Source organism: Corythoichthys intestinalis, chromosome 11 (assembly GCF_030265065.1).
Source record: "Corythoichthys intestinalis isolate RoL2023-P3 chromosome 11, ASM3026506v1, whole genome shotgun sequence".
Lineage (NCBI taxonomy): Eukaryota > Metazoa > Chordata > Actinopteri > Syngnathiformes > Syngnathidae > Corythoichthys > Corythoichthys intestinalis.
The window spans coordinates 24,485,001-24,495,679 of NC_080405.1; the positions used below are offsets into that span (position 1 = coordinate 24,485,001).

The following is a 10,679-nucleotide window of genomic DNA, read 5'->3' on the forward strand; positions in this document are numbered from 1 at the left end:
TGGTGGAAAAATGTTTATCGATCTTGGCCTTTCTTTACTTTAAGATTGGGGTTAGTTGTTTTTGTTGCATTTTTTTTTTTTTTTTTTTTTTAATCACAGAAACCTGATATTTTAACAGGGGAAATTCAATCTGTTATGTCATATAGACATATGAGTAAACTATTAAATGTAAGTGAGGAAGGGACTAATCCAGCCAGCAATCTCAGGCCAGGGAATGCTCATAGTTTTTGGTGAAACTATAGCTTACCAAATATTTAGATATAAATAAATTCAAATTGATAGTCAAATATCCAATGCATATGGAGATTGGACATGCTTTAAAAAGTTCATTATCTTAAGTGTCTAAAACCAGCATGGGGAGGCTCCACACAAAAAAAGTAAACCTAGCTATTTAAGATAATATGCCACTGAAAAAAATTCAGCCATAAACTCATACCTGCAGAGTGGAAGGAGCGGAGTCGCTAGTTTCTGACACGCCTGTGCCCCGGGGAATACTGGACACAATGTATCTGGAGCCCTTTGGCACGGGCTGTCTGACCACCAGCTTTCCTTTCCTGGTCTCTGCTAGAAACAGACTGTACCAATAGGCATCGTTGGACACCAGAGTGGAATCTGCGATGGTGGAGTTCCTCTCACTGATCACGCTATTCCTGCAGGGAGGAGCTGCTTTGCTGGGTTTGACCTTCTGACACTTGAGCACGATGGTTACTAAAATGGTGATGAGCAGCAGGAAGGACACCGAGCCCAGACCGATGACCAAATACAGATTGAGGTCTGAGAAGATGTCATATTCCAAAGGCACCTCGGTCATGTCCGAGTAGGCCTTCACAGCGGTTTCCACAGTGGACAGCTTGATGGTGACTGTAGCTGAGAGAGCAGGATCCCCATTGTCTTTGGCAGCAACAACCAGTCTATGGTGCCGCCAATCTTTGTAACTGAACATTCTCATGGTACGGATCTCTCCGTTATACTGGTCCAGACTGAACAAGGAGGCATCACTCACCTGTAGGAATTGGTAGCTGATGCGAGAGTTGTGCACAGAATCCACATCCAAGGCTATCACCTTGGCCACCAGAGAGCCTTTATCCGTGGATCTGGGAATCTTTTCCTCCACCACTGAGCCGTGCGCTCGCCATGGAGAAACGATAACTGGAGCATTGTCATTCTGGTCAACAATGATGATGTGGACACTCACGTTGCTGCTGAGCGGAGGAGAACCAGAGTCTCTGGCCTCAATATGGAAAAGAAAGTCCTTCTCCATCTCATAGTCAAAAGTCTTGAGAGCGTAAAGGTTTCCATTCTCGGGGTTGATGGAGAACAGCATGGACATGGAGGTGTTAGCTATTTCCTTCTCCACAATAAAGTAAACCAGGTACTGGTTCTCATGAAGATCCGGGTCAAATGCACTAAGGGAACTGAGCAAAGCACCTGGAGCATTATTTTCCATCACACGAATTGTATAAAATGACTGGGGGAAGTGTGGGACGTTGTCATTTACATCCAGAAGCTGTAGAGTCATTGTTTCATTGTCACATAAAGGAGGGGAGCCTCTGTCTGTCACAGTGAATGTGATGTCATATTCTGGAACCTTCTCACGGTCCAATGGCTCTGACACTACTAATTTATAATAATTATCAGAGGACTCCGTCAGTTTGAAAGGCATGTTACGGGGAATGTAAAGATCTACCACTCCATTGTTCCCTGAGTCCTTATCACTGACACTGACCACTGCTATCACAGTGTCAATATCAATATTCTCACTGATTGGACTTTGGAAAGATTTAATGGATATTTCTGGATGATTATCATTCATGTCCTCAACTTGAATTTTGATTGTACATTGTCCTGATAAACTATCGACTCCTTTGTCTGTTGCAATAACTTCCATATCATAAATTTTAAAGTCTTCATAATTCAACATGCCTTTAACTGTAATTTCACCAGTAGAAGGATTCAAACTAAATGTTTCTTGTGTTTTCTCTGGCGTATATAAACTATAAGAATATGTTAAGTCAGAGTTGGAGCCCTCATCCAAGTCTGTAGCATTTAAATCAATAACAAGGCTTCCAATGGGGGAATTTTCTATTATTTTAACACTGTAAAAAGACTTATTGAATAAAGGGGCATTATCATTGGTGTCTAATACCTGAACAATAACTTTGGCAGTACCAGAACGTGGTGGTTTACCACCATCTACTGATGTTAGTATTAGATTATGCACGGCCTGCTGCTCTCGGTCTAAAGCCTCCTTTAATATTAATTCAGCAAATTTGGACCCATCCCTTCCAGTCTGCACTTCAATGTCGAAATGCTCACTTTCACTGAGATGATAAGTTTTGACTGTATTGCTTCCAACGTCTGGATCGACTGCGTTACTGAGAGAGAATCTTTCTCGTTTTGGAGTGGATTCAGATATATCCAAATGAATGACGTCTCTCCTAAATTGAGGGGCATTGTCGTTCATATCCAATATTTCTACCTCGATGTTAAAAATTCGCACAGGATTTTCCAAAATAACCTCTAATTTCAGATAACAAGAGGCTGATGATTTAGTAGGGCAAAGGATTTCTCTGTCTATTTTCTCCACAATATACAGATCACCACTCTCTTTATTCACATCCAGATAGCGCTTATTTGCAATGATATCCAGCCGCATTTTCCTCTTGTTCAGTGTTTTAACATCCAAACTCAGATCGTTTGCAAGGTTAGCAACTACTGATCCTTCCTTCATTTCTTCAGGAATGGAGTAATGTGTGACTGAAGCCGGTGCGCGATGAACAAAGGAAAAAATCACAAAGAGCAGCACATACCTCTTAAGAGAGCACATCAGAAAAACGGAACCCATTTCTGTGTGTGAGTCAATCCGATTTTAGTTCGGGGGAGAAATATATTCATAAATATGTATCATCCGGTTCTAATTTCATTCCTCTCACGGTTTTGAGCTCCAGTATAGTCATATGAGCTTCACGATGGTGGTGTGTAAACGGAATTGGTTGTGTCCCATTCATATGGGTGTGTTGTCTGATCGAACAACTGGGCGTTCTTAACCGTCTACCAGGACAAGAATGTATCACTGTCATGGCGTCATGGACTATTTTCATGGTCTATCAGCGCCTCCTTCTGTACTCCCAACATATAACACTCAAAATCTTGATGAAGTGAAATTAATGCTACACATTCTGTATTTTGGATTAAAATTAGTACAATGAGAGGAAAACATTCCACTTCATACATTTTTTTTCAGAATGCTTTGTTATAAAATTAAGTTTTTATTGGAATGCGTTTTTACTTTAAAATTTTCAGTTTTTACATGAATAAATTCATACCTGCAACGTGGAGGGAGCAGAATCACTAGTCTCAGACACGCCTGTGCTCCTGGAAATGCTGGACACGATATATCTGGAGCCCTTTGGCACAGGCTGTCTGACCACCAGCTTTCCTTTCCTGGTCTCGGCTAGAAACAGACTGTACCAGTAGGCGTCGTTGGACACCAGAGTGGAATCTGCAATGGTGGAGTTCCTTTCACTGATTACACTGTTCCTGCTAGGAGGAGCCGCTTTGCTGGGCTTGACCTTCTGACACTTGAGCACGATGGTGACCAAAATGGTGATGAGCAGCAGGAAAGACACAGAACCCAGACCGATGACCAAATATAGGTTGAGGTCCGAGAAGATGTCATATTCCAGGGGAACTTCGGTCATGTCTGAGTAGGCCTTCACAGCAGTTTCCACCGTTGACAGCTTAATGGTGACTGTAGCAGAGAGGGCTGGCTCTCCGTTGTCTTTGGCAACAACCACCAGTCTGTGGTGCCGCCAATCTTTGTAACTGAACATTCTCATGGTGCGGATCTCACCATTGTACTGGTCCAGACTGAACAAGGAGGCGTCACTCACTTGCAGGAACTGATAGCTGATGCGAGAGTTGTGCACGGAATCTAAATCCAAGGCGATCACCTTGGCCACCAGAGAGCCTTTATCTGTGGACCTGGGGATCTTTTCCTCAACCACTGAGCCGTGCGCTCGCCACGGAGAGACGATAACAGGAGCGTTGTCATTCTGGTCCACAACAATGATGTGGACACTCACATTGCTGCTGAGTGGAGGAGAACCTGAGTCTCTGGCCTCAATGTGGAAAAGAAAGTCCTTTTCCATTTCATAGTCAAAAGTCTTTAGTGCATAAAGGTTCCCATTCTCAGGGTTGATGGAGAACAGCATCGACATGGAGGTGTTGGCTATCTCCTTCTCCACAATAAAGTAAACTAGGTACTGGTTCTCATGGAGATCTGGGTCAAACGCAGTGAGGGAAGTGAGCAATGCGCCTGGAGCATTATTCTCCATCACACGTATGGTATAAAAGGACTGAGGGAAGTGTGGAACATTGTCATTCACGTCCAACAGATGTAAGGTCATTGTTTCATTGTCACTTAACGGAGGGGAGCCTCTGTCCATCACAGTGAATGTGATGTCATATTCTGGAACCCTCTCACGGTCCAATGGCTCTGAAACTACTAATTTATAATAGTTATCAGAAGACTCCCTCAGTTTGAAAGGCATGTTGCGGGGAATGTGAAGATCTACCACTCCATTATCGCCCGAATCCTTATCACTCACACTGACCACTGCAATGACTGTGTTGACGTCAATTTTCTCACTGACTGGAGTTTGAAAAGATTTAATAGATATTTCTGGATGATTGTCATTCATGTCCTCAATTTGAATTTTGATTGTACATTGGCCTGATAAGCTATTGACTCCTTTGTCTGCTGCTATTACTTCCATATCATAAATTTGAAAATCCTCATAATTCAACATGCCCTTAACAGTAATCTCACCAGTCGAAGGATTCAAATGAAAAGTTTCGTGTGTTTTCTCTGGTGTATATAAGCTGTATGAATATGTTAAATCAGAATTGGAGCCCTCATCCAAGTCTGTAGCATTTAAATCAATAACAAGGCTTCCAATGGGGGAATTCTCCATCATTTTAATACTGTAAATAGAGTTATCAAACAAAGGGGCGTTATCATTGTTGTCTAAGACATGCACGATAATACTAACAGTGCCAGAGCGTGGAGGTGTACCGCCATCTACTGCTGTTAGAAATAAATTGTGCATTGCCTGCTGCTCTCTGTCTAATGTCTTCCTTAATATCAAATCTGCAAATTTAGACCCATCTCTGCCAGTCTGAACCTCAATATTAAAATGCTCACTTTCACTCAAATGATAAGTTTTGACTGAATTACCCCCTACATCTGGATCAACTGCATTACTGAGAGAGAATCGCTCTCCTTTTGGTGTTGACTCAGATATATCCAAGTGAATGGCATCTCGTCTGAACTGCGGGGCGTTGTCATTCATGTCTAGTATTTCTAACTCTATGTTAAAAATACGCAGTGGGTTTTCCAACGTCACCTCCAGTTTGAGATAACATGATGATGTCGATTTTGTGGTGCAAATATGCTCCCTGTCAATCTTCTCCACAATGTACAGTTCTCCAGTCTCTTTGTTAACATCCAGATATTTTTTGTTAGCAATGATGTCGACACGCATCTTCCTTCTAATCAGACTTGTAACGTCCAAACTGAGATCATTTGCGAGGTTGGCAACAACGGATCCTTCTTTGAGCTCTTCAGGGATGGAATAATGAGTCACAGAAGCCAAAACGTAAACCGTGTGCAGCAACACAATGAGGTGCACGTACCTTTTGTTTGGCCTCATTGTCTCGTAGAAGTCCAATATTGCCGACGCACAACACGCTATATGGAAGGTGATGATATTGGCTTGTTTACGAAGGCCAAAATGTCATTCCAAAGGCGGGAATAACGGTATTTAATCAATATACGCCCGCCCGTTTACCGTGTGGATTTCAGCACCACGGAGCTGTCCTTTTCTCCCTATTTCCCCATTCGGCAAAATGAGAACAAACGACCGCCGTCATTGCTTATAGGAGTTGTAAGATAGCTCAAAGCAAGACAGCGCCACCCACTGTTCATTTATGGACACTGTAGAACACGTGGAGCTGTTAAAAAATCAATATTAAATGGCTTTCCTGACATATAGATAGATTATATATGGGGTTGTCATTTTATTTTGTCAACCGTGGGCCTGTAAGCCCTCTGAGTTCCTGTTGTGATCATTAATTAAAGACTAGATGAATAAATCCAACTTGACAAGATAGAAACGGTGTTTCCATTAGTGTTGTTTTGTGTTTGGTTTAGTGCTTGTGGTTGTGTTTGTGGTTGTGTTGTTTTTGTAATTCTAGCTCTTTTCTAATTTTGTTTCATGCAGGCCCTTTCATCATATTATATTGAGTTAAATTTACAATTGCATTTTTAATGAATATGTAAAACAAATAGCAATATTGAGTATAAAATGTTATTCATCTTCCAAGCCACTCATCCACAAAGGGTCACGGGTAGTACGGGGTCCTATTCCAGCCAACTATAGGCAATAGATAGGGTACACACTGAGTCTGTTGCCAGCCAATTGCAGGGTACAAGGAGACGGACAACCAGTTATTCAAACACTCACAACTAAGGACAATTTGGGGTGCTAAATCAGCCTACCAAGCATGTTTTGGGGATGTGGGAGGAAACCAGAGAACACCCAAGCAGGCACAGGGAGAACATGCAAACTCCACATAGGAAGCCCAGAGATAGTATTGAAGCCTTGATCTCATAACTGTGAGGTGGACGTGCTAACCACTCGTCACCCGAACGGCAGGTATATAACTTTGAAAGAAAAAAAATAATAAGAGAACATTAAATATAATTTGAAATTTGTGTTCATCTTTGGGATTTGTCAGTACGGAACAAATGTGGAGAGATGTGTGTCTGTCTGTGTGGGAGTTAATATGATCTTTATGACGGATTTAAGTTAATGATGTTCAAAAAGTGTGATAAACAAGAAATGCTTTTAAAATATTGAAAAGTGCCCTGTAAAATAAATGAAACAAATAAATGATCATATGGAAAGAAAAGAAAGGATACATTGCTACGTTAAATATTGGTTTATTTTTGTACGTTGCCTATTTGGTTCATCTTTTTTTTTTTTTTTTTTTTTTTTTTTCTTTTAGTGATACACTGAATGTAACTATTGTGGATGTTGATTTGCTTGAGTGTGTAACCAAATCAAGCTGTTTAGCTCATTCCATATTTTATTGGTGAGCTAAAGAGACTTGTATACTGCATTGCACACTGTCTGTGTCAGTCAGGCAAATGTGAGCTAGTTCCTAATATATGATTAGTAGTAGCAGCAGCAGTAACAATAGTAGTAGTAGCAGCAGAAATACTAGTATTAGAAGATGTGATTGTGGGAAATAATGTTTGTTTGTTTTTTAAAATCGGATGAGCAGAAATTCTATACGTAGGGAAAACACCTTTTCCCCAAATTAAGATCAGTTCAAACAACAGGTAACAGGATATAAAGTGTATTTACCTGCAAAGTAGAAGGAGCGGAATCACTTGTCTCCGACACTCCTGTGCTCCTGGGGATACTGGACACGATGTATCTGGAGCCCTTTGGCACGGGCTGTCTGACCACCAGCTTTCCTTTCCTGGTTTCCGCTAGAAACAGACTGTACCAGTAGGCATCGTTGGAAACCAGAGTTGAATCTGCAATGGTCGAGTTCCTTTCACTGATTACACTGTTCCTGCAGGGTGGAGCTGTTTTGCTAGGCTTAACCTTCTGACACTTGAGAACAATGGTTACCAAAATAGTGATAAGTAGCAGGAAGGACACCGAGCCCAGACCGATGACCAAATAGAAATTGAGGTCTGAGAAGATATCATATTCCAGAGGCATCTCGGTCATGTCCGAGGAGGCCTTTAAAGCAGTTTCCACCGTGGACAGCTTGATGGTGACTGTAGCTGAAAGAGCAGGCTCCCCGTTATCCTTGGCAACAACAACCAGTCTATGGTGTTGCCAGTCTTTGTAACTAAACATTCTCATGGTACGGATCTCTCCGTTGTACTGGTCCAAACTAAATAAAGAGGCATCGCTCACCTGCAGGAACTGGTAGCTGATGCGAGAATTGTGCACAGAATCTCCATCCAGCGCTATAACCTTGGCCACCAGAGAGCCTTTATCAGTGGACCTGGGGATCTTCTCTTCCACCACTGAGCCGTGCGCTCGCCACGGAGAAACGATAACTGGAACGTTGTCATTCTGATCCACGATGATAATGTGGACGCTCACGATGCTACTGAGTGGAGGAGAACCAGAGTCTCTGGCCTCAATGCGGAAAAGAAAGTCCTTCTCCATTTCGTAGTCAAAAGTCTTGAGTGCATAAAGGTTACCGTTTTCAGGGTTGATGGAGAACAACATTGACATGGAGGTGTTGGCTATCTCCTTCTCTACAATAAAGTAAACCAGGTACTGGTTCTCATGGAGGTCAGGGTCAAATGCACTGAGAGAACTCAGTAAGGCGCCTGGCGCGTTATTCTCCATCACGCGAATCGTATAAAAAGACTGAGGGAAGTGTGGAGCATTATCATTCACATCCAGAAGATGCAGAGTAATGGTTTCATTGTCCGATAATGGTGGTTTTCCTGAATCTCTCGCAATCAGTGTGATGTCATAATCAGGCACTGATTCACGATCCAAAGGTTTGGACACGATTAGTTTGTAATGCATCGGTCTATCTGATGACTTGTTCAAAACAAAAGGGATTGAGTCATGGATGAATAAATTAACTTTCCCATTATCACCTGTGTCCCTGTCACTGATGGCCACAAGAGCAATGACAGTGCCAACCGGCACGTCCTCGTTTACTGTGTTTTTAACAGACTGGAGGGTGATTTCTGGATAATTGTCATTCATGTCCATGACGTGTAAGACCACTTTACACTGGCCCAAGAGGGGGTAGGTGCCTTTGTCCCTTGCCTCAATGTGCATTTCATAAAATTTCATATCTTCAAAGTCGATGGTCCCCTTCACTGTTATCTCACCCGTGTTGGGGTTAATCGCAAATACATCCTGCGTTTTTTCTGACGTATAAAGCGTGAAGGAGTACACGAGCTCAGAATTTGGCCCCTCATCAAGATCTGTAGCATTAAGCTTTAACACTGTAGTTCCAATTGGAGAGTTCTCTGTCATGTTTACTGTATAAATCTGCTTGTCGAACTGAGGTGTGTTGTCGTTTGTATCCTGCACTCTCACAATAATATTGGCAGTACCGGAGCGTACTGGGTTACCTCCATCCACTGCTGTCAATATTAAATTATGAATCGCAGTATCCTCTCGATCCAAAGACCTGGTTAACACTAGATCTACATATTGACTTCCATCAGTGCCTGTCTGGATTTCAATAGCAAAATGCTCAGTGGGGCTGAGTTTGTAGGTTTTAATTGTATTAATTCCCACATCAGGATCCACCGCATTGGGGAGGGAGAATCTCTCCCCGGGTGTTGCCGATTCAGACACGTCCAGTTCTACTCTATCTCGTCTGAAATGTGGTGCATTGTCATTTATATCGGTTATTACAAGTTCAATATTAAATATACGCAATGGACTTTCTATTATTACATCAAGCTTAAGGAGACAAGAGGATGGTTTCGAGGGGCAAAGATACTCCCTGTCCATTGTCTCGACGATGAACAGCTCGCCTGTCTTCTTATTAACGTCCAAATACTTTTTGTTGTGGAAAATATCAAGTTTTACCTCTCGTTGTGCCAAGCCCCCAGGCTCCAGTCCCAGATCGGTTGCAAGGTTTGCCACTACAGAGCCCCTCTCCATCTCTTCGGGGATGGAATAGCGTGTCACGGACAAAGCAGCTGGCCACGCTGCACACAACACAAAGACCCCCATCCAGAAATCCATCCTTTGTCCCTTATGACACATGATCGGTGTCTTTGGGAAAAAAATAATAAAACAGGCTTTTACCAGTCTAAATATACTCAAGGCATGGCCCGGAGCAGCACAAGTGTTTCAAATAGAAACATCGGATAAGAAAGAAAGGCGTCTCCACCCTTTACAACGGGTGTGTCAAGATTTCTATGTATCTATGTAGTTCAGTTGACTTCTGCTATACGGGACAGTGTAACAGTGACACCATGTGGTATTATATCCACATTGCAGCTTCACAAATGAATGCTGCGAGTTGACGTTTCCACTCATTTTAACAACTATAATTGTTTTTACTGGTGCAACTCAACATATCACACTCCTGGTGAAAAAAACAAAATTCTACTTCGATTTATACCTGATGTTAATTTGGGTATATCTTGAGTGAGACCTTCCTGCTTATTGGTGCCATTTCAGTCCTCATGAATTTTATTTTATTTTTTTTTTAATTAATGCACTCAAACATTCTTCATTTTTGTAATTGGAAAAAAAAGCTTAAACATGAACATATATCATATTGGTGTTGACATACTCTGTAGCACAAACATCTTGTACCACTATAGTCACTCTCTTCAAATGAAAACTAGTCTAAGAAGAGGTCCCGTATTGTGAAATCAAAACATGTTGTCTTTGCTTTTCAAATTGTTTGTTTTGGTGTATGTGTATTTCAATCCAGCAAGTTTTGGTTTGATGCGTTAACTTTTTTAATGCACGAATTATGACGTTTTTTTATATACTCTGACAGGGCATTCACTTAATTCTTTGGCTGCCATTGACAGCTCTAGACGTCCATTCCACTTTGACTAGGAATTTGCCCCTCTCAGTCAAATGGAATAGAAT

At 41.8% G+C, this 10,679-nt stretch overlaps 2 protein-coding genes across 2 annotated transcripts; both read right to left on the reverse strand.

Moving 5' to 3' along the window:
- Positions 1-430: 430 nt before the first annotated feature.
- On the reverse strand, positions 431-2,845 carry LOC130923726 (protocadherin alpha-C2-like). Its single transcript, XM_057849652.1, has one exon. The coding sequence runs from the start codon at positions 2,843-2,845 to the stop codon at positions 431-433; it is 2,415 nt and encodes an 804-aa protein (XP_057705635.1).
- A 475-nt stretch (positions 2,846-3,320) lies between these two features.
- LOC130923727 (protocadherin beta-14) lies at positions 3,321-9,092 on the reverse strand. The gene is made up of 2 exons (XM_057849653.1): positions 7,460-9,092; positions 3,321-5,752 (listed from the first exon to the last, which is right to left on the reverse strand). The coding sequence occupies exons 1-2, from the start codon at positions 9,090-9,092 to the stop codon at positions 3,321-3,323; spliced, it is 4,065 nt and encodes a 1,354-aa protein (XP_057705636.1).
- Positions 9,093-10,679: the final 1,587 nt, after the last annotated feature.